This window comes from Argopecten irradians, chromosome 12 (genome assembly GCF_041381155.1).
Source record: "Argopecten irradians isolate NY chromosome 12, Ai_NY, whole genome shotgun sequence".
Classification (NCBI taxonomy): domain Eukaryota; kingdom Metazoa; phylum Mollusca; class Bivalvia; order Pectinida; family Pectinidae; genus Argopecten; species Argopecten irradians.
Genome location: NC_091145.1, coordinates 21,350,125 through 21,375,652, shown reverse-complemented (window position 1 = coordinate 21,375,652; position 25,528 = coordinate 21,350,125). Strand labels below are relative to the sequence as shown.

The 25,528-nt window shown below is 35.7% G+C and overlaps 1 protein-coding gene across 2 annotated transcripts; it reads left to right on the top strand.

Moving 5' to 3' along the window:
- The first annotated feature begins 701 nt into the window (after positions 1 to 701).
- LOC138336151 (transketolase-like) lies at positions 702 to 23,640 on the top strand. 2 transcript variants are annotated; one of them, XM_069285481.1, is made up of 9 exons: positions 702 to 875; positions 11,517 to 11,634; positions 11,755 to 12,158; positions 14,434 to 14,561; positions 15,604 to 15,797; positions 16,977 to 17,090; positions 18,209 to 18,631; positions 19,581 to 19,797; positions 22,315 to 23,640. In XM_069285481.1, exons 1-9 carry the CDS (start codon positions 772 to 774, stop codon positions 22,482 to 22,484), a joined length of 1,872 nt encoding a protein of 623 aa, XP_069141582.1. In that variant the 5' UTR covers positions 702 to 771; the 3' UTR covers positions 22,485 to 23,640. The 2 variants fall into 2 exon arrangements, with proteins under 2 accessions (XP_069141582.1, XP_069141583.1); XM_069285482.1 differs by lacking the exon at positions 702 to 875 and adding an exon at positions 5,752 to 6,109.
- Positions 23,641 to 25,528: the final 1,888 nt, after the last annotated feature.

Here is a 25,528-nt window from a genome sequence, read left to right as displayed (position 1 = left end):
AGAACATAAATTCATTTCAGGATATTTCATTGTCTTATGGCCAGACAAACAATAATTGGGGAAAAGGTCAACCCACTAAAAGCCTATATTATATCAGAAACATAAATACATAATATATGTTTCTGGTTATATATCGCAATATATAGAATATATGAATATAGAATATTCTTGTAACGGAATTAAAAACAAAAATTAAAACAGTCTGTAATCTCTAACGCCTTCAGGAGATGTTTAATGATCGATATATACATGTATTGTTAATCAGTCAGAAAATGGAAAATCGTCAATATGAAAAGAGATTTACTTTATATATCTCTAATATAATCTACATTGTACTTTATATTATATCGCATTTAATCGTCTTGAAGTTTTATGTTTGCGTCATCGCTCGCTAAAAAATGAAATGTAAAGAAAAAAATCTAAAATCAATTTACTAGGGTTTATTGAAACCTATTTCATTGATGAATAACAAAAGGATTGGACACAAGTTATTTTAGTCCTTTCCTTGTGTTTCTTTAAAATCCTTGTCCACTTTTATACATCGGAGATTTCAAGGACGTATATCAGATGGGGTCTCACTTATATTTATGGACTTCTTTCACAGTTGTAGAACGATTAGAATTAGAAGGGAGATAACTCGTACTCGATTTTGGTCCGCGCACCTGTCACGGCAGAATTAACGTATGACTTATCGCCCTTTAGTCGTCCCGTCGAGGTCAAGGCTGTCTGTGCCGGTTGGATTTTCTAAGCGTGCATTTCACAACTTTCAACATGAGCTACCATAGACCAGATGCTGGGCTTCTTCAAAATCTCAAAGATATAGCTAACAAGTTGCGAATTCATAGCATCAACGCAACAGATGCCAGTAATTCCGGGTAAGTGTTGTCAACGGATTTTTCCACCGGCTTCTCACCCTCTCACTAGGCCTAGCTGACTGATAACGTGTGACCGATTCGGGAAGCAGGAACGTGAAATTTGTGACAGACGTTCGCCTTAAAACTAATATAATGAGTATTTTAGTAGGTTTTGATGATTATGCACATGCTGTAAAATTTTGATACTGTCGATAACGTATATCGTTGTTATTTATAATTTGTGGCACGTCCGTCAGAGCTGTTGTCACGAGTTGCCTCCCTTACACCTAGCTACCCAGACCACTGACCCAGACCGAGTAAACCGTATTCGACATAGTAAAGGCCCCTTCCTAATAAAACACATTTCTCCCATTTTGTAGTCTCAGTTTCACTTGCCGTATTCGACACAATAAGTGTCCATGTCCCTATAAGCACAACCTTAACCTTTTGAGGTTTTGGACATTGCCATTGCCGGAGCATAAGACCAAAACTATCAAAACTATAGTCTATAGGTTTTCAATAATTTTGTCTTATAAAGCACCTTTACATTTTTTCATTTTTAAATGCCATGGCATCCTCAATACTCCAGGGCTTCCGATCACTTACGATCTCTACACCCCTGGACTATCTCATAGTGAAATTGAAGGCAGCTCAGCGGAAAACATTTGACCAATCACAGGCTTGCAAAGATTTCCTTTGAAGACTACAGAGAGAGCGACGCCTAACATCAAAGCCACAGTCAACCACAGTGTACCGTTATACACCTCTTTTGATGTACATCAAATGACTAAATTACCTGTTGTATTCTGTTGCCTCCAGTTTTACTATGAAATAGTCCAGGGGTGTAGAGATCGTAAGTGATCGGAACCCCTGGAGTATCGAGGATGATGCCCTGGGTACTTATTGGGTCCATCGAGATAAATGCTGACCGAAAATATGAATGCCAATAATTTATTTATTTTCATTTTTTTGCAAATTTTGCAATAATTTTACGAAAGGGTAAACTAGTCCAAATTTTGTGCTATTAAAGTCCCCTTTCATTTCTTTTAATTGGGTAAATTGGAGGTGTGTATCTCAAGGGTTCATCTCCATACAGGTAGAAGTGACATCTTTTGTATAACTTGATAGTTGTTATTTTGTTGGTATAAATAGGATGTCTGTGGTTTATAATTAACATCAAGTATCGGTTAATGACGTCCTTACCAACACATTATGTACATCATTGGATGAACAATGTCTGCTTGAAGACAAATCTACTACCTACTGCTCATAAAATGCTATTAATATTCTATAGTGAAAAAATTTCAAAAACAAACAAAATAACAAAGGAATAGATATTAATGAAAATACATGTGAATTTTTATGGGTTTTAAAAAACAATAAAAATAAACATATATTTTGATTGCCAGAATTCTGTCAGTCTGGATAATTTTAAAAGAGTATTGAAAAAATTGGACAATTAAGAGTGTGTACAACAAATAATAATAAAAAAATATGTCGCTAAAACTGCATGGTAAAGCCCATGTAATAATACATGTTTTCCATTATATACAATTCTTGATATACTGAAAGCCATCTTATCTAAGTTTATTCCATGATATATATATATATATATAGCTGTTCCTGATTACTAAGCATGCTGTATTCAGTAGGCGTTATTCGACTTGACCAGCAGAGTCGATGTGACTGTTAGAGCAGTCAAATCACTTTATTTCGACATTGTAATGGCTGATTATAGTATCAGGAATCTCGTGTGATAATCACGGTGATATGCTGTTGTGTATCCTTAAGTACAGCGGGTATACTATCTATATATAATATATTCCGCCTTAAGACGCCTGTGAAGGCAGAAAGGCCTTGATACAAAATCTTGAGTTTTTATATTATTATAATTAGCTCACCTGGCCTGAAGGTTATGTCATGGCGCGTCATCCGTCTGTCCGTCAACATTTCCTGTAAATCGCTACTAGTCATAGAGTTCTGCATGGATTGTAACCAAATTTTGCCACAATCATCCTTGGGTGAAGGGGAACAGAACTTGTATAAATTTTGGCTCTGACCCCACGGGGCAGGAGATGCGGGGCCCAATAGGGGAAATAGAGGTAAATCCTATAAATTGCTACCTATCCTCGAGTTCTGCATGGATTGTAACCAAATTTTGCCACAAACATCCTTGGGGTAAGGGAAACAGAACTTGTATAAATTTTGGTTCTGACCCCCCCTGGGGCTGGAGGGGCGGGGCCCAATAGGGGAAATGGAGGTAAATCCTTATCCTAGAGTTCTGCATGGATTGTAACCAAATTTTGCCACAAACATCCTTGGGGAAAGGGGAACAGAACTGGTATAAATTTTGGTTCTGACCCACAGGGGGCAGGAGGGGTGGGGCCCAATATAAATTGGAAATAGAGGTAAATCCTATAAATCGCTACTAGTCCTAGTGTTCTGCATGGATTGAAACCAAATTTGGCCAGAAACATCCTAGGGGAAAGGGAAACAGAGTTTGTAAAAATTTTGACTCTGACATCCTAGGGCAGGAGGGGTGGGGCCCAATAGGGTAAATAGAGGTAAATCCTATAAATCACTACTTAGTCAGTTGTCTGCCAATGATGCTGAATCTCTGTATTTCAATCACTTGTCAGTAAAATGATGTTGACTCTCTGTACTTCAGTCAGTTCTCCGTCAATGATGCTAAGTTCGTTAACAATCTCACTTATTTGATTTTAGCTGCTGGTTTTATTGAAATCAGGTTTAACAGAACTGCCAGCTGATGAATTATTTATTATATTTCATTGCCATTGTTTTTTGCAATATCAATGCACGGCTTAAATCCTTTAAAGATGTTCCACTGCTGACAAATGACAATGTTTCACTATCAAAAACATGAGCAGACGATTTAGTATCTTTTTTCAGTTACAAAAGTTACTTACTTTACACTATTACCACCATTGAAAAGTTTGAGCTTCTAATTTCACTTCAAGTTAAAGTTACAAAAGATAATTAATTGCATCCCGAAAAAAATCCATGGCACTATATCCTATATGGAATTAAGTACTGATTGTGCATGCACCAAAGGCAAAACAAATTATTTTGTAATATTTTTTGTGTTAATTAGACATATATATACACGATTAAACGCCAATTATTGTTCAAGTGATTAATATCATTTATGCCCTGTCGGCGGTGGAGCATCTTTAATTAATTTAGCCCATAAAATGTACTCCACTTCTAAGTTGAGAGTTGGTATTCCTAAACAATATGGGGAAGTACTTATCTACCTCCAAACCTTCTATATCTATATAACTTTAGCTGAAAATATAACCAAAATCTTGGTTAGAGAGTTTGATGATCAACTGTTACCCATAGAGAAGCATTAAAGTTTTAAAACAAAAAAAAGGAAATAAAGATACGAGTAATTTAGTGTATTTTTCCATAATTAGGGCCCCTCCCCTATATATCATACAGATAGAAGGAAGTTAAGTTACATAAATGCCCCCTATCCCCCGTATCCCATGGATTCAACAATGTTTTACAGCTGTGTGTTGCTTATAACATTGGCAAATAGCATCCCATATTATCATATATATGACAGTACTGAGAAGGGCTGGATCAATATGTCGATAATCCGATACTTATCGGTTTTCAGAAGCATATCGATACGCAAACATGCTGTATATTGCTGTATCCTTTTAACAACTCAGCCTACTGTTTTCATTATAGAAAGACAAAATTCCAAACAAAACTTATTCTATAACATCATTCAAGTACGAGCATTTCAATCAAAAGGAAGCGTATTTAGCATCTATGTCACCTAGATTAATTAGAAATGTTTCTTCATAGCTAAGAATACGAATTGACAGAAATAAATCAACACAGATGGTGAACCAAATCAGATGTTTGGTAGGGTTTTGCCAGGTTATAGAATGTTTTATCAAAATTGTCTTTTATCGTCACAATATTCAAAACACAATGGTCAACTGAATTTGAAAAAAGAGGTCCAGTATATCGTCAATACGTATCGTGTATTGTTTCAGTATATTGTCAATATGTATCGTATCGTTTTATACCTTCCATTACCCAGCCCTAGTACTGAGTATTTCATGTTGGTATGAACTTAAGTCTTTAATTCACATGCAAATCATGAGGCAATAATGTTTCTCAAAGGAAGGAATTAAGTCATATGCATGTTTACTTTGACAGATTAATGTACCATGAGTACCAAAAGTGATAAAATATGGCAGATTTTTTTTTGTCCATAACTTACATTTTGATTCCCTAAAAAAAGCGACCCCCTTTGTTCAAAGTTTCAATCATCTTAAAGATTTACTTCAAATTACTGTAATACATGTACATATCATATCCATTTACATGTAAGGGATGTAGAGGGCTTTATATATCTCCTTTAGCTCTGAAACTAAGCCAATGGATATTGTTCATATTTAAAATTTATTAACTTTAAGCATCTGTACATATATGTATGAGTTGAGGATGTAAAATTGATATAGTAGTAACTGTATAGTAATTGACGATCAGAAATGTTCGTGCATTTGTTAGGTTTTAACAGTAATAAGCAAATATACTTGTCATCCTTGCTATTTTTATTTGTATTGAATTTCACAGAAATCAACTTAACAGCGAATACAGCAAAATTTAATCACGAATAAAGCACCTACATATCTATATATGTATACATACATCTGTGAGAACTGGCCAGGTGTAAAATGCTGATGTCGAATTTATTTATCTGGAAAACTATTAATAGATTTTCCCAATTAAACCCTAATGTTGTGTAGGATAAATCCTGTGTATAATCTGTTAGTATTTTGCCGGGAAGTGAGAAATAAATTGTAATTAGCTCAGCCAATCCGGGGATAGCCCTGGTGATCAGTACATCCGAAGAGGACACAGAACTTGTGTCGACAGGAAACTAGTCTATTTAGATGCAATAATGTGATTATGGTGTGTCACAGTTTATTGGAAGTATATATAGGACTGTAACTTTATACAGTATATAGGTATCGGGTATTGGTGTATTATATATAGCTGATGCAGGACTATACCCTGGCCTAAATAGAAGCTCGCCAACGAAGGAAAAGCCGCTGAACTGTGTGTAGACTTAGTCTGTCCTTTAATTAAGATACTAAGAGTTTAAGACAGCAGCTTGTTAGAGAGATGGCTAGCAAAATTCAAGAACTGAAGGACATTGCCAACAAATTAAGGATTCATAGCATTAACAGTACTGATGCTGCAGGCACTGGGTGAGTTTTTATACACCTTTCGAATTCTGACAGGAGGGTTTTTTTTTTTTTTTTTTTTGACTGGTTTGAATTTATATAGCTATCAATAACTGAGGTCATTATATGGGCAACACAGCTCCCCATGCATTCATTTTACCTGGTATTGCCTGTGGTAAGGAAAGATATAATTTGGGAGACTGGGGAGTCTTAACTTCAAGACGTTCATGTTAATTATGTGTCATCAGAATTGCCATAGGAGACACATTGCCCATATCATATAGTGCTATCTCACTGAAGCATTCTCATTACTGCCAAAGGAACTGAACATCAAAATATTTTATTTTCAAAGCTGTAATGAAAGTGTTATAGCACTAAAATTATGAAAATAACTACAAGCTGTTGGATGTTACAGATTAACTGGAAATCGAAAATGTCCATATAACTAGATTTGTTTGGTCTTGGTTTTAGTATTTACAAAAGTGTAGATGAAATTGGTGCATAATATATGAATATATTTTTATATTAGTATACAGTATATAAAATTATGCATCAAATGATGTATGGTTTATAAGGGGTTGGAGCTAGATCTGAAATTTACAAGATGTTTGTTTTCATCAAATACATACATATTTTTATGTCTAGCTAAAGTGTTAATGGTGACAAAACCATAAAGTAATTTATCATTTACATGTAATTGGTAGCAGGGTTTCACCTTTCAACAAGTATGAAACATTAACAAATCGAAGGAGGTTAAGATGTCGTCCTACTAAAAACACATAACATCAAACATTACGATACAGAGAGAGGAAATGTTGTGGTTGCCTTGATTTATATAACTCATGTAAGGTGTACATGTATATCCTTTGACAAGAACAACTGAATACTGAATGAAATTAGCTGTAAATTCATTTGCTGTAAAGAGTGATTGGAATATCAGAATAAATTATCTCATTCTATATATACAACTATTAGCCTATTACAATGAAGGTAAAGACTTAAATGAGACTGAAAGTAAATTATCATTGCAAAGTTATTACATTAAAGATTTAGCGAGGTCACAATGCATTAGCCTATTTAGTATTAGGTCAAGACTAAAAGAAGACTGAAAGTAAATTATCATTTCAATGATTTTTACTGACGTCACTATAAGATCCACATCTTGGTAACTTTGAGCTGTTTGTCAGGTGTGATGGTGTCTTTCAGATTGAATTCCCCTAACAAGAAATTTAAGATTCCATAGTAAATATTTGCGATACACTCCAGACAGTCTGTAGGTTGACGTGTTACTGATTAAAAATTGCTGTACAAGTCATTGATCACTGTAGCATGTTGTGTTCAAGTACAGATTATAAATCACCTGAGTTTTAGTTTGATGAATTGTTGTTTGAATATATAATTAATCCCATGATACCCTTGAAATTGAAAATAAAATTGTTGCCCATCTGCAACCTGCAGGTAGCTCAAATGGTTTTGTCTTTCTTAGTTTGGAACATAGGTGTTTAGCATGCTGGTAAGTCAAAGACCCACTATAGACTAATATATAGAAATATTATAAATAATTAGTCTATAGTAGGTCTTTGACTTACCATCATGCTGAACACCTATGGTTGGGAAGTCCTGGGGTTTTCCTTTACTGCAGCATGCTACATACAAAAAACCTAGATTCCTAATTTACAGCTGTCTTTCGTATCTAAATTTCTGAAAAACGATCAATCGACTTAAAATGAAAATATGATTATTTTGATGTAATGATGCTGAGTACTCTCTTCTAGTTTTCAAATTGAATTATCGCATCCTGTTCCATAAATAACTTATTGGTATTTAATGTAGCCAATATTTATATCCATAAGTAAGAAATATAACTAAGTAAAATGTTCCAGGTATTGAGCACCAATTAAGTGTTTTTATCAGTCATGCTGAACGATTTTACTTAAAATCACAGATCATTTGACAGATTTTAAATTAAGTTGTAAATTTTCTGTAGAAACATGTGCTATGATATGGGCTATAAAACTGGAAATATTTGTTAGCACTTAGCGATATACCTGAAATATTTGCTGTTTACCTGAGAGTGTTATTTACTGAGGAATAGCTATTCAGTAACAATATACCTGGTACATGTATTTTGGTGAGTCATTTACAAGGGTAAAGCTATATTATAGGTAGTCAAGCTATTTTTAACGTTATAATTTGTTCATGACGTGACAATTTCAGTCTTGCGTAGGCGTTGGTTGGTGTAAAATTTTGCTTTCATAAACGCCTTGAAATCTTTGCATTGTAATCGATATGGGGGTCTTGATTTTCATGAAAACAATCTCGCTCGATCTCATTGGCTAATTCTGAAAGATTAAATCTTACATGTCCTGTTTTGGGACAAGAGGTTGTATTTACTGGAGGTTAAAGATGCTCCACCGCTGAAAAATGGTATTTATTCTCTAAGCAAAAGCAAACAAATAAACAAATCTCCATGATTACCATATAACTATTGTTTGATGGTTGGCAGCAGAACTTCAATATATTTATCTTTTGTCTTCCTTGCACATTTTTAGGTCACCTGAGACGAAGTTTCAATTGACCTATTCTAATCGCCCTTTTGTCCGTCGTTGTCCGTCTTGTGTCGTCCGTCGTGTGTTCGTAAACAATTTACATTTTCGACTTCTTCTCAAAAACCTGATGCAATTTCAATGAAATTTTGCACAAACCTTCTAAGGCATAATTATAGGCCAATCAAAATTGTGAATTATATAACCCCCACTCCCCAGGGGGCTGTGAGAGGGGCCAAAAGGAGTAAAATTGATTAAAATTTCCAAAATTTTCTTCTCCACTCACAGATGTGGTAAAATAAAATACTCTTCATAGATAGAAAGGTATGAGTCAAACTGGGTTAGAATTATTTGCCTGAAATAGCATTTTAACATCATATCCATCTTGGTCCTGGCTGACACACAGGGACCAGAGGGGCGGTGCCAAAATGGGTCAAAATGGCTAAAATTTCAAAAACCTGCTTCTGAATTCACAGGTTTGATGGAACCAAATTATCTTCATAGATTAAAAAGTGAAATTTATAAAATCACTGACACTGACTGACTTCTAGTTGGGTTTTGTTGTTTAACGTTGGCAAAGCAAATTAGAATTTTAAGCATAAGGTTGGGAACATAATACACTAACTATCTAAATGAAAAACAAAAAATAAAAATTCTAATGTGAAGTTTCAACTTTAAAGTTTATTCTAATTTGTAAATTTTTTACAGGTTTGAACCAACTTTGCAATGCTTTTTCTGTAGCAGCACTCAGGTGAATGTCAAGGCCTCTTGGGCCTCTTGTTTTGCACATTGTCAATTTTTAACTGTAGTACAAGTAACATCATTCTTGTCAATGTTTAACAATGGTTGTGTTCTCAGATATTTATAAAGTTCACAGAATTACCCACAAATACAGTGTAAAGCATAATTTAATCCCCCACAAATAAAGTCAACTACAGAATAAAATATTAAATAACCGTGGGTTAATGATATGATACTGTATGTCCTTTAAATTTTTTTTCTTGGATTTATGTTTATTCTGCATGATACAATCTAGAAACTTCCAACAGCAATATCCATATTGCCAAAAAATTGTTGTGTAAGTGGTAGGTGGACGAAAAAAAAGTTGTTTCTATAAAGGTGGCCTGCACAATGTATATTACGACAATAGCATCCGGATTCCTATAGTTTAATATATCACTTCCTTATGCATTTACATCATGTAATCTAGAAATATAAAGAAATTTTTTCCTTTTCCCTTTCGAATTCAAATTTAGCAAATCTGATAAAAAGTCTGTAGGATTTAGCTGTGTCATATGATAAGAAAGTTTGTCTATATAATTTCATGACCTGCGGAGAAAGGGAGATGTGTGCAATAGGTACAGTGGCGCTTAATATGGTGATTACAGTACTATGTGGGTATTTATTCCCATATTCATGCATACATAGTTTACATAAAGTAATATAGCATGATGATAAAAGCATGGGATCCATAGACAGGAAAATTGTACAGAACAATTCAATCTGTTAGACGATGTCAGCCCTTCAGCACAGATTCAGACAGTAATTCATGTCAATGATTATATAGCCTGTGGCCTATGTACAAAGATATTAAACTTTCATCCATTTTAGATTGATTTTCGGCCTTTGCTGTGTTATATGGTTGATTTGCCCGGTTAGTGTCACACCATTAAATGATCGTTATACTCAGTAGACAAGTGGTTATTAGGAGTTGATGGTTGTAGTGTACCATCTCATCCCCACCCTACTCATGCTCTTTGTAAAATAAGATTTCCAAAAGGATTTTGTATTATTTTTGTTGTTTTCTGTTGGCAAGGCTGGTATGATTCTTCAGTGTGGCACTTTGTTATTTTTTTACCTCAATTCTGACCACCAATCTCTCATCCATACTTCCTTTTCTTCATTTAACTATACATCAAAACCTTGCTGAATTTCTAGTTTTATTCAAATACTATAGAGTTATAAAAGAAAGGTTGACATTTGGGATAAAATGGTAAAAAAAAAGATTTGATAGGAGTTACAAAGCCTGTTTTACAAATTCAATTTTCATGTGGTTTCTTCTTCACAAGTACTTGCTTGGCATTCATTGTCTTTCAAGGTCAAGGTAAAGCAGAACATCTATTACAGTGCAATAGATGATCTAAATTACTTTGATTCCCAAGTAAAGTGTAACTTGTCTAAAACGAATGCCACTCGGGCCAGACTAGTCAGGTTTCCAGATTACACAGGCTAGGATTACTAAAATATCATACAAGTATGTTAGAATACACAGGGATCCGGATTTGGAGAGGGCTGGTTTAAAAAAGTTATATTGTATACTTAATTAAATGATGCTTGACTTCTGAAAATCAAAATAGAGGTTCATTTAAGCATTGAACATCTTTCAGTTTGCATTCATAGCCAATATATATATATGAATGCCAACTGGACAGAGGCAAATTCTATAAAAAAGGTTCAATGCTTATTTTTACATTTGGTTACAATCTTATGATGAAATCCCAAGGGATTTTGCATCTATAATGAATTAATCATTCATTATCGTTATGGATGGAACAGGCGTTTTTCGTGATCGCTGGCACGACAATTGTGACGTCACAATGATAATGACGTCATAATAAGCGCTTGAAATTCATACACTATATGAATGCAAACTGCACTTGATAAGATTACATAGTGGGGCTGCAGTGAAAATGTAAATATATAGATAACAGTCACTTCAGTGGAATCATTGTTTCTTGACACATTTTTTTGCTCCAAATTGGTCTTGCAAGTTGAATTTTGCGACATTGAAAACCAATTGAAGCCAAAAGAAAGAAAAGATTAATTAAAATGACAAAAAAACAACTTGTAAAGACATTTTCATAATGCTATTTTCCTCTTTTCAGACATCCATCATCATGTATGTCTATGGCAGAGGTCATGTCCGTCCTGTTCTTCAACACCATGAGGTACAGTGTCGAACAGCCGAGAAGTCCCTCCAACGACCGTTTTATCCTGTCCAAGGTCAGTTCTGTCAGGATGAGCGTGTCATTCAAAAGTACACCTCTTATGTACATATTTCATAGTGTAACTTTCTGACTAAGATTATGGGACATTGCCAAGCAATATTTTCTTGTATTACAGGGCCATGCTGCTCCTATTCTGTATGCTGCTTGGGCTGAAGCGGGCCTTTTCCCTACAGAAGATTTGCTGAAACTCAGGAAAATTGACTCCGACCTTGAAGGCCATCCAACACCACGACTGAACTTTGTCGACGTGGCAACAGGTTCCTTGGGCCAGGGTCTAAGCGTTGCTGTGGGGATGGGCTACACAGGGAAGTACATAGATAAGGCTGACTACCGCGTGTACTGTGTGATTGGAGATGGCGAGAGTGCCGAGGGATCCATCTGGGAGGCTATGGCTTTCGCTAGCCATTACCATTTGGACAATGTGGTGGCCATTTTTGATGTGAATCGTCTTGGACAGAGTGAGCCGACCAGCTTACAACATCAGCTTGATGTCTATAAAGCAAGAGCTGAGAGCTTTGGGTAAGCTTTGTAGAATTTTTAGGGCAAGCGTACTCTCGCCCTATTGTTTTGCTTGTCGGGTGTGGAGTCTGTATACATCCGCTATGTGCAGGTTCTAACTGCACATGTGATATAGGAAATCACTGTCTTATACGGTTTAATAGATTTCGCCGTGATTTAGTGACACCAACCTTTCAAAAATAAGAGATATCTATCAGCGATGTTCTTCTGACAATAAACAGTGCTAAACACATTCATTTTATGTAAACTTCCAAGCGGCGTATCATACAAAATCTTGCATCGGTCATGATATTCTAAGGGTCTGATCGACTTTAGAAAACCTCCGGAACAATATGATGTGAATCAGGTTTATGTAGTCAATAAAAGAAAGTGATGAAACGGATAACTTTAAGTACCGGCCAAAGACATTTACAGTGTTACTCAGCAGATAATACTTTTAGCCCACCATCGTCCGTCCATCTGTCAGTCCTTCCGTCCGTCCTTCCGTCCGTTAACAATTCTTATTACCGAAGGGATCTGTCTCAAATTTCGCATGCACATTCCCTACAGCCCTAGTTGTGCATATTGCATTTTCGAACCGATCGGTGAACATGATGGCCGCCATCTTGGATTTTGATAGTTGAAGTTTGTTACCGCTATTTCTCAGAAAGTTTTAAATGGAAATGTCTCAAATTTCATGTGCAGGTTCCCGTACCGCCCTAGTTGTTCATATTGCAATTTCGGACCGATTGGTGAACAAGATGGCCACCAGGCCGCCATCTTGGATTTTGATAGTTGAAGTTTGTTACTGCTATTTCTCAGAAAGTACTGAAGGTATCTGTCTCAAATTTCATGTGCAGGTTCCCCTAGAGGTCTAGTTGTGCATTTTGCAATTTCAGACCCATCAGTGAACAAGACGGGGAACAGGCCGTAATTTTCGATTTTGATAGTTGAAGTTTGTTTCTGCTATTTCTAAAAAAGAACTGAAGCAATCTGTCTGAAATTGTATATGTATGTTCCCCTAGGGTCCTATTTGTGCATATTGCATTTTAGGACCGATCGGTGAACAAGATAGCTGACAGGACACCATCTTGGATTTTGACAATTGAAGTTTGTTACCGCTATTTCTCAGAAAGTACTGAAGCAATCTGTCGCGAATTGTATTGGTAGGTTCCCCTAGGTCCCTAGTTGTGCTTATTGCATTTTCGTACCGATCGATGACCAAGATGGCCACCAGGCCGCCATCTTGCATTTGGTAGTTGAAGTTTGTTACCGCTATATCTCAGAAAGTACTGAAGGGATCGATTTTAATAAATGATGTTTATTACTGCTATACATCTCGGAGAGTACTGAAAGGATATTTCACAAATTTCATATATAGTATGAAAAGCAGAGAAAATATCCCTCTTTCTGTTGTCAGACATAGATCATTCTTTGGTGGGCGCCAAGATCCCTCTGGGATCTCTTGTATTTATTTCACATCATCCTAGGTCCTAGGTATACATATACGTTGTACTATCGCTTAATAACCCCAGTGACCATACACCGTATTTGCTACGGTTCTAATAAATATTCATAAAATCACCCAGCCTTGTGTTAGAGAAACAGAATAAAAAAACATTATACAATATCAGTCTGGATGCCTGAGCTCTAGATCTGATGTACGCAGAAAGACATTCAAGCATGACACAGGTGCTGTAGCGGACGACTATTTTGAACAGCGAAACAAGTCTATCGTATCAATATCAATAAGATAAATAAACTTCAATGTAACAAGGAACACAATTAACAAAGTTCAAAGTTAGGCTTGTGAGTATATATGTATATCTGCGGGTTATTTATAAATTAGGTGTTACAGTTTTGTACATGAAAAATATCTCACCACAGAAGCCTTATACATATAGATGCATATCGTTCTGGAAATTAAGGTTTTAGGAAGTAGAATAGCGAGCACTTAATGTCTAACAGACATATTTCTAGTTTTATATTGAATGTTTTTGTCCTGACACCTACACCTTCGTTCTTGTCTCAAAAGACAGGTCTATAAATAGTTTCTTCCATTGATGAAAAAACAGCGAAATGAATCTTTTCAGTTAACATCGATTATGCAGGGAAACTTGCATTTGTTTGGTGTTGTTACCCAACTTAGGCTATCAGTATACATTTTCTTGTGTTATTGTTTTTAAAAAACTTTAATCATTTGGTTCAGAAAGCTATGGTGCTTTAATTGATTGATTCTATTATTTAATGTTGATTTCTCTGATCTCCTTAATTGACTAATTACCTATTGTTTTAGGTGGAACACATACATTGTGGACGGACATAGTGTAGATGACCTCTGTAAGGCATTCCACGATGCTTCAACAGTGAAAGGCAAACCAACCTGTATTGTGGCCAAGACCTACAAGGGCAGAGGTGGACCAGGTAGGCATATTTCAGGGGAAAAGTGTGTCCGGACCAGGTAGGATTTCTTAGGGCAAAAGTGTATCCTGACCAGATAGGCATATCTAAGGGCAATAGTGTATACAGACCAGGTAGGCATATCTAAGGGCAATAGTGTATACAGACCAGGTAGGCATATCTAAGGGCAATAGTGTATACAGACCAGGTAGGCATATCTAAGGGCAATAGTGTATACAGACCAGGTAGGCATATCTAAGGGCAATAGTGTATACAGACCAGGTAGGCATATCTAAGGGCAATAGTGTATACAGACCAGGTAGGCATATCTAAGGGCAATAGTGTATACAGACCAGGTAGGCATATCTAAGGGCAATAGTGTATACAGACCAGGTAGGCATATCTAAGGGCAATAGTGTATACAGACCAGGTAGGCATATCTAAGGGCAATAGTTATACAGACCAGGTAGGCATATCTAAGGGCAATAGTGTATACAGACCAGGTAGGCATATCTAAGGGCATATCTAAGGGCAATAGTTATACAGACCAGGTAGGCATATCTAAGGGCAATAGTATATACAGACCAGGTAGGATTTCTTAGGGCAAAAGTGTATCCCGACCAGGTAGGCGTATCTTGGGGCCTATGGGTCTAGGACAGACTAGGGTGGCATGATCTGTCGGTCCACCTGCATGAGTACCAATATTCTGTTTTTGCACATTAAAGAGTTATCTGCTCTTGTGACGTCATGTGTTTGGGAATGTAACATCATACTTTAAAGAGAAACAAAACAATAAAGTCATAATGGATACCTACTTCTCAAGGGAGATAACTCTGTAATATGCAAAGATGGAATATCCTAGATTTGATTAGTTTAGTTATTCATTTTCCATCCTATTCCAATTTCACACACAGTGGAATGTGATTATATCTTCATTAAAAATTATCCAGATTTTGATATAACAAAGTAAAAAAGACAATGAATACGTGCATGTAAAAAGGATTATGGTTCAAATTAATTGAGCAGCATTTCATTGTCTAATTTCAAATTCATTCTACGACTATAGAGGTTGAAGACAAGGAGAACTGGCATGGTAAACCATTGGGCGCCCAGTCTCAGGCTTCTAGAGAGGCAATTTCCCAGCAAATTAAGAACAAAGGACCCCATAAAATCCAAATTTCCCAGCCAACTCCAGTCCCAGACGTTGACATCACTAACATCCAGTTGTCATCTCCCCCTGTCTATGAAAAGGGGGCAAAGGTATATATGATCTTAAACGATGAGCAAATTTAAAAACTTTGAGATGAGTTTCATTATATCTCATGTAAAATGAACACAAGTGTAAGATACTGAAGGCGGCCTTTTTGACCCTTCACTCCTCAAATCCAGATATCAGTTTTTTGTTTCTTGACATTAGTTCATTGTTTTAGGGTCATTTCGTCTCAATAGATTTCCTGTCCAGCACAACCTATGGAAATCACTCCATGGCATATTACACTACTCTTGTGACATATGCAAATATATCACATGAGCTAAGTCACTGAATATCAAATGGATTTATCAATCTAATTAAAATAAGACTTGTATTTCTATGATGTTCTACGATACGCTCCAATACAAGATCTAACAAATCAGGGTCACCTCAGTATGACCCATGTGGTTAGCCAATCAGCATCTCACCTATGGAATCTATGGTGTGGTTGATTCTCTCAGAAGTATAAAAGACTAACAGTACATCCCGAGATGTTCCGATTCTAGGCCAGGGGTCATGCTGAGGTGACCCCTAATGGGGAGTTATTATATCTTGTATTGGAGCTTATCGCAGAGCAACGTAGTGGAGCGGACGTACAAGTCTAATTTTATTTAGATCGAGTGGATTCTATGATAGAATGTGTTTCCTCCATCTAACATTCTGTAACTCATTTACCCCTGAAGATACATTTAGACTCTTCTAAATCAAAGACTAGACCAGTCCATTATAAAATTTCAGGGGTGAATGAGTTTACAGCCATGCTGTAGATGTGAATATCTATTTTTATTGGGTAGCTATCCTGTCATATTTCTGTGTCAAATTCCTATCAATGTTTTAGAAGCAAGAAATACAAGGGTATAATACAGATAACAGTCTGTGCATTCCATTTGTGGGTTTGTTTCAGTTGTACTGAAATGATACTGCACCACCTAATGGAACACGTTTGATTCAAAGTTTATGTAGACAAAATAAATTGTAAATTTTTTAAGGCAGTCTGCTCCATTATTAAGACAGACATAAAATCATGTGGTATATAATTAACTGTAGATGTTACAAGAAGACAGAAGAGACAAATACTGTAACAAATTTAATGCAATAAACCCATTTGTTAGCGGAGGCCAAAGACCAAATCTAGCGAGCTTAGAAGTGATAGCAATTCTAAAGATATGTATATTTTTTCTAACTAGGTTGCGACTAGGCAGGCTTATGGAAAAGCCCTGGTAAAGATCGGCGAGAATAACAGCCGTGTTGTTGCTATGGACGGTGACACCAAAAACTCTACATTTGCCATAGAGTTTAAGGTATGTTAACTTACGGGGTACATATACTGTAAACCAACAGTCTTTTGTGTGCAATCCCAAGGAAAATATGCGAAATCAGTGATTCGGATAGGAATTTTCAGACGATTTTGAAATCTGCAAATGTTTATCTTTGCGAACTTGTTTTAAAATGGAAATCGCGAAACTTAGTAACCGAAAGAAAAAAAGAAAGAAAGTCGGTTGAGCAGACGAATTACTATTTTTCTTCAGTTACAAAAGTTACTTACTTTACACCATTACCACCAATCAAAATTTGCGCATTTCATTTTCATTCGTGATAAAAATATTAAAAATGATTAATTGCATCCGGAAAAAATTCTGTGGCACCATATCCTATATGGAATTAAGTAATGATTGCGCATGCACCAAAAGCGAAATAAGTTATTTTATATTAGTTTTTGTGTTAATTAGACTTGTACATACACGATGAAACATCAATTATTGTTCAAATGATGAGTAACGTTTATGCTCTGTCAGCAGTGGAGCATCTTTAAAGTGTATTTATAAATGTTACCATTTCTCGCATGCCTAACTAATATTTATTTAGAACGTGTATCTCTGAGCATTCTCAAACTTTTAAAAACCTCATAAATACAGATAAATGGAGGAAGAATACTTAAACTTACTTAGATACTTAGATGGGCAAATGAACACAATTTTTAGTGCTTGTCTAAGGAGTTTTTGAAGGTCATGAATTCAGCGGAATCTAAAGGATTGAAAAACCTAGGGTCAGGTGAAATCCATAAACTGTATTCAACCCAATGAGCACCCACCCAGGGTGGATAAAATTGAAAAATGAAGGTTTACTTACTAGGACCTCATTTGGACTAACAATTTACAAAATCATTACACAGATTAATTCATTCAAAAGAAATCAAATAGAGAAATCTTCATGGTTTTCAGTCTATATTCAGGTTGATATTAGTGAAATTGAGGCATCAAAAGTGGGAAGGGGAGGTGGGCACTCTTATTGGGTCAAATACGGTATTATCATGATCAGCGGATTTCTGATGTATGATTTAAGTTCTGAAACAGTGATATTTTCTTTTCAGTCTTGGAAAGCAGTTAGTTTAAATGATTTTTGCCTTCTCTGTTAACAGAAAGCATTCCCTGATCGTTTTATCGAATGCTACATTGCGGAGCAGAACCTTGTTGGTGTTGGTATCGGATGTGGCTGCCGTAATCGGACCGTGCCATTTATTAGTACTTTTGCCTGCTTCCTGACACGAGCCTTCGACCAGATCAGAATGGGCGCCATATCACAGACCAACGCTAACTTTGTGGGCTCGCACTGTGGCGTGTCCATTGGTGAGGATGGCCCTTCCCAGATGGCCTTGGAGGATATTGCCATGTTCCGTTCCATTCCCGGGTCAACGGTATTCTACCCTAGTGATGCGGTGTCATGTGAGCGAGCTATTGAACTAGCAGCAAACCAAAAGGGGATCTGCTTTGTAAGGACCAGTCGACCAGCAACCAGCATGTTGTACGACGAAACTACTAAATTGCAGATTGGAAAGGCTCAGGTACAAAACCAAAAAAACAGAAATCTACAAAATCAGTTCTTACAAGGTGTTTGATGTCAGAATATATGAAATTAAATTTATTTTTTTTAGCAAAATAACTAATTTTAGTAAATACCAAGCACATATACTTGTAGTATTACTCAGATATAACTGGATATCTAGGTGGGTCAATCACTATTTAAACAAGGAACTTTAAAATTTTAGAGGTTTTGAATTTTCGTGATATGGTTTTAGGGTATATATGTATGAATTATTCATTTTTATCAATAAACTGTATTTTCGCAGATCAAATTTTCACAATCTTAGCAATGTCCTGTAAAATCGTGAAATTTTTCCTGCCAATGTAGGGCACTTTAAAATTTCTTTGGACAGACATATGTCCTATAGTCTTTATCCATCTTAAACTTGATTTTAGAATCACCTTTATGACGTAACTGGCCCATCCAGCCATGTCATAAATATAGTAGGACACATGTGTAATAACACTATTATGACGTCACTTATAGATTTGACGTCATAATATATATACATGTATGAAGTCGCATGATTGTTTCAGTAGACGGAAACGTCATATCCGAGCCGGATTTCTACTGTTTTATATATTTAAAGTTTTGCTTATATTTCTATTACCTGGTAATAAAATTGATGTAATAAATAGAATCTTACATGAGTAACTATGTGATATGAAAGTTATCAAACTCATTAAATAATTTGATACGCCACTCGCCTAAAGGATCGTGGCATATCATATTATTAAATTTGTTTGATAACTTTCATATCTCATAGTCACTCATGTAAGATCCTCTATTTATATATTAAATGCATCCTCCAGAATCCTATCTCGAACTTTGAACACAGATATTACCGACAAATGTTAAATCAAGAACTCTTCTGCTCTCTTTAGTGGCAAGGATCCATACATTTTAAGTTAAAATGAATGGTGTTTCAGGTTGTCCGCCAGTCTGACAAAGATAGTGTCACTGTGATAGGCTGTTGTGTAACTCTACATGAGGCCCTGAAGGCTGCTGATAAACTGGCAATAGACGGAATCAACATCAGAGTGATTGACCCGTTCACCATCAAACCCCTCGACACGGAGACGATCATCGCAAGTGCTCGGGCTACAGGTGGTCGTGTCATCACCGTGGAGGATCATTACGCATGGGGTAGGTACACTGGCAGATGGTTTCAGTAAAATAAAATAAGTTAATTTCAATAGTGCATTAAGGGATAGTTTTGAATGAATTTTCTGCGATGAGGCCTATAGTAATATCATTGTACATTTGGAAACACAGACAGAAACAATTGATAAATTGATATTAGAAATTATCAGTATTATACACGTCTACTTTGATGAAACACTGACTTAGGCTCAAGCCCCCAGTTCAAATTATAAACAGGCTGATATCATTGACATTAGGCCTTACGTCCATTATAACGAAACGATTCTGTGAGTGTCAAAACCCACGACAACAGAGGGTCGTTGGAAACCACCAACATTTCAAATAGATATTTCTCTACTTACTTCATTTAGATTGTTAATTCTTAAACTCCAATTGACAATGATATCACATTTCAGGAATAACACGGAAGTCTTCCAATGATCTGTGATTAAATCCCACATTTAACACATTTTTAGCCCACCATCATCAGATGGTGGGGCTTGTACACTATTTCAAATCGCCCTGCGTCCGTGGTCCGTCGTCTGTAGTCCTTCGTCCGATCCGTAAACAATGCTTGTTATCACTATTTCTTAAAAACTGCTGCAGGGATTTTGTTCAAACTTCACATGGAGGTTACCCTTGGTCCCTAGTTGTGCCATACAGATTTTGAGGCTGATCGGAAAAACAAGATGGCCGCCAGGCAGCCATCTTTGATTTTGGCAGTTGAAGTTTGTTATCGATATTTCTTGAGAACTACTGAAGGAATTTTGTTCAACTTCACATAGAGGTTACCCTTGGTCCCTTTTTGTGCCATACAGATTTTGAGGCTGATAGGAAAAACAAGATGGTGGCCATCTTGGATTTTGATAGTTAAGGTTTGATATCCCCATTTCTCAAAAAGTGCTGAAGGGATCTTTCTCAAATTTCATATGTAGGTTCCCCTAGGGCCCTAGTTGTGCATATTGCGTTTTTGGACCAATCGGTGAAGAAGATGGCCGCCAGGCCGCCATCTTGGATTTCGATAGTTAAAGTTTGTTATGGCTATTTCTCAGATAGTACTGAAGGGATCTGTCTCAAATTTCATATGTAGGTTCCCCTAGGGACCTAGTTGTGCATATTGCATTTTGGGACCGATCGGTTAACAAGATGGCCGTGAGGCAGCCATCTTGGATTTTGTTATTCAAAGTTTGTTATCGCTATTTCTCAGAAAGTACTGAAGGGATCGATCTGTCTCAAAATTCATATGTAGGTTCCCCTAGGGCCCTAGTTGTGCATATTGTGATTTGGGACCGATCGGTCAACAAAATTGCTGCCAGGCAGCCATCTTGGATTTTTATATTCAAAGTTTGTTATCGCTTTTTCTCAGAAAGTATTGAATGGATCTTTCTCAAATTTCATATGTAGGTTCCCCTAGGGCCCTAGTTGTGCATACCGCTATTTCTCAAAAGGTACTGAAGCGATCTGTCTCAAATTTTATTTGTAGTAGGTTTGAAAAAGTTTAAAAAGTAGAGAAAAGATCCATCTTTCCTTTGTCAGATATAGATCATTTTTTGGTGGGCGCCAAGATCCCTCTGGGATCTCTTGTATTGAGCCCCAAAGCATGATTATTGGACTACATAGCATACCATAGACACAGGAGTTGGAGTTCACACTAAGTTTAGTTAATAAATATTTAAATGTCAGCTGCAAATAATTATCAGACGGAAATACAACATTTATTTACATTCCACAATCATTGAAATCAAGTTTTAAAAGGTTTGATCATGTATAAATGATATAATAATAAAATACCAACTGCTTGGCATTTTCACCAATCGTCATTTTCTTTGAAACTGGACCCCTGCTAAATCGAGCAACTGGATCACACATTCAATGCACTGCCAATACTGTGCAGCACGTTTTCTGTTTGAAGAGACATAAGAATGATTTTGTGATAAAATTTGAACCAGTATTATTTATAAATGAAAACAACATTTCAGAATCGCCGTTTTTAATCGTAACAAATTCCAAAGAATGAAGCTATTTTCGGAACTATATTTTGTGTTGCCTTGGGTCGGGCATAGCCTCATGTTCTTCCCAATACGGGGGTTTAGAGATCCCAAAACAATGTGAGTAAAATTTGATTTACTGTCAATTAGTCCTACCTTCCTGTAATTATGATCAGGCTCTGATTTCTCGAAAAAAACTGAAGTCAAAAACTTACTTAAGTCGAAATATCTCACATAGAAAGACTTAAGTCTGTACTTTTGTTCGAGAAATCAGATCCAAATGTCTCAAAAGTCATTTAAAAAAATTGTGTCATTATCACTGGAAGTTGAGACTAATCAACAGTAAATGGTACTTTACCCAGGTCATTTTGGGATCTCAAAACCCTTGTATAATGACTCTTGGAGTAGAATGTCTGTATCCTTCATAGTGTCATATGAAAATCTTTAGGTAGTGATAAAAAAAAACCAAGAAAAATTCTTTGGAGTACAGAAATAATTTTAACGTTTTGTTAAATATTTTACATCGTTACAGGTGGTCTTGGAGATGCGGTATGTGGAGAACTTGGTCCATATAAGGAATTTTCTGTGTACAAAATGGCAGTGACGGAGATTCCACGCAGTGGACCAAGTGCTGTGCTACTGGAGAAGTTTGGCATTAGTGCCAACTGTATTGTTAATAAGGTCCGAGAGATCTTGGCTTAGAATGCCAAACTGACTTACATACAGCATATTGCTAGAAACTTACTAACCTTCTTTTCGAAGATACATTTATGAGAAATACAATATTGACGAAATTAGAGGTACATGAAAGTTTGTAAATGGTTTTTGTAGAAAAGTTGAAAAATTAGGAATTCAATGTTTTTTGATGAACCTCGAACTATTTGTTTGAATTCTGTTTTGAAGATACATTTATGAAAATATGACATTGATAAAATTAGAGGTACATGAAAGTTTGTAAATGGTATTTGTCAAAAAGTTGAAAAATAAGGAATTCGACTTGTGGGGAAACTTTAAAAAGAGTTACTTTCAACCTCTCATTGTTGTATTAAAAAGTCAAACTTAAGTTGTGGACAATATAATATGCAGTACATAAATCGTGATAGATTCAAGATGCAAGATGAGAGTGCTAGATCACCTAATAGAAAATCTACCTGTTACCATGGCATGTGTGTCTTAGCTGGACTGACAAAGTCCTGGAATGTATTTAGTGCTATTATTATTGTTTGTTATTGATGAAATTTTCAAAAGCTGTTTTACATGAGAGCTTGTGTTGACATGTACATTTAAAGAGTAATGCATTACCCAGTGTGTTGATTTTGATTCAATTTATAAATACATTCAGAGAAAACATAGATGAGGAAATTTATATGAAGCAAACATTTTCCCCATTCTATGATCAGAGTTACTTCCCTTTATTCCACTCTCCCAGTGCTACATTACCAAGGAGGTAATTAATATCTCAGAGAGTAATTAAATTAACACTGGGATATTTTAGTAATGTTTCTTATATCATTGTAGATTTGTTTTTTGTGCTTCTCTCTTATTGCTTCATATACATGTATATCCAAGAGAAGCAAAAATAATGAGACTAATTCAGTTGGGTAATGTTTGGTGCATTTAATATTAAATACAGAATTGCATTTACTTAGTTAAATGGTTTATATAGGAACACTACATATTGGAGGGTTGTCAGTAAAAGTTGTTCCTGTCTGTGGTCAAGTGTTTGTGTCGTAAGAGTTATGGTTCCTAGCTGCCAGAGATATGCTGTAACACCTAATTACTTATCTATAGCCAAATTTATAGCTATTCATTAATTCTATCCTCTGAAATAAACATATACATTTTTTATAAAAAAAAATGTTTGCGGTTTTTTTTCTCGGGTGAATTGTGTTTAGTTTGCCATGACTTGGTCCTGTAGCATTATGCCAGACTTATCCGAAATAGATCAAGAGACACTGGTATTAAGATGACAAGGATGAAATAGCAACAACATATTCTTGTGTGATAATTTATCCCTCACTCAGAAATTCACCATACAGGTGAGGTAAATGTACAGATTATTATAGCTTGAGATAGATATATATTGGAAAGGAGAGAAAAAGCTTAATTACTTAAATGCATTTCATTATGCATGAAATTAATAAAATTCACATACAATTCTTTTGCAATACAGTTCTATTTTAGCAGAAAATGTTGCATTCTGGAAATATATTGTCAGCATATCAAACAAGTGGTAAACAATGACATCTAAATGTTATGATACAAAATGTACAGAAAACAAAAATTATGTATTGACATTATATTTACGTACCTGTCGTTATATTGAACAAACAACCCAGTATCGTTATCCTTTGTAAAAGTGTACTGAAAGATATATATTAAAAGACTAATTGCTACATAATGTATGTAACTTGATAATTTGGATTTGACAAAATTGAAATATGAAAATCCATGATACAACATGAACATTTTATATCAATTATTTTCAACAATGAATTTCAAGTTGGCTGTACATTCATATCTGTTTATTTTGATAATCATTGAAAACACCAGCCAACCCTATTTAAAGATGACGAGTCTGTCTTGTATGTCTAGGGATTAAGAATTGTACCTCCTGCTCAATTGCAGATTCATGAAAGGCACTGACTTATAAATCCTTGTTGAAAGGCAACTAAAGTAATATATATTTTCTTCTATAATTCTGAGAAGACCTACATTGTCTCCCTGAACACAGCTTGTCTTTTGACTTTGAGTTGAGGGTTCGCCTCTGTGAGGGAACTTTTGAGTCCTGGTAAATTTGAGACTTTTGCTTTGGGTTCTACCTCTCCCTCTCTAAATTGATCACCTCATTAGAACGGATTTCGGTTTGCCTCTTTACCCATGTGTGGAAGGCCTTTGGGTCTTGCATCCTTGACGTCGCGTCTCTGAATTATTTAGCGCTTACCTTTGGAAATTATCCTTCACTTTGAATGACGTCCTCGCCCCCGAATGAAGCGGTTTTCGGTCAACAGCCTTCGATTGAATATTTCATAATAATAATCTTTATTTCCTCCACATTGAAGTGTGACCACCTGTATCAACTATACTTGATCTGTGTCAAGATTACAAACAAAAATCAAACGTTAAATATCTTATTTCGAAATAGCCGAAAGGAAAACTTGATGATATTTTAAAGTTGCTCCACCGCAGACAAATAGTATTTTTTTCACTATCAAAAACATGAGCAGACGATTTAGTATTTTTCTTCAGTTACAAAAGTTACTTACTTTACACCATTACCACCATTGAAAAGTTTGAGCTTCTAATTTTACTTCAAGTTAAAAAACATGAAAAATATTTAATTGCATCCCGAAAAAATTCCGTGTCACTATATCCTATATGGAATGAAGTACTGATTGCGCATGCACCAAAGGCGAAATAAATGATTTTATATTATTTTTTGTTTAATTAGACATATATATATACACGATTAAACACCAATTATTGTTCAAATGATGAAAATCATTTATGCTCTGTCGGCGGTGGTGGTGAATCCGTTTCTTATAGTCATCAGAAAACGAAACAATATGAATAAAAAAATAGTAGTGCGGTTTGTTTCGAAATTTGATAAATATATCTAGAGCAATAACTCATTCACCCTTGGAAACTCATTTGGAACAGTTCATTATAAAATTTTAGGGTTAAATGAGTTAAGTAAAATGTAAGTACATTGCACTTAATAGGTTTTTTTGTAAAACAATACTAAT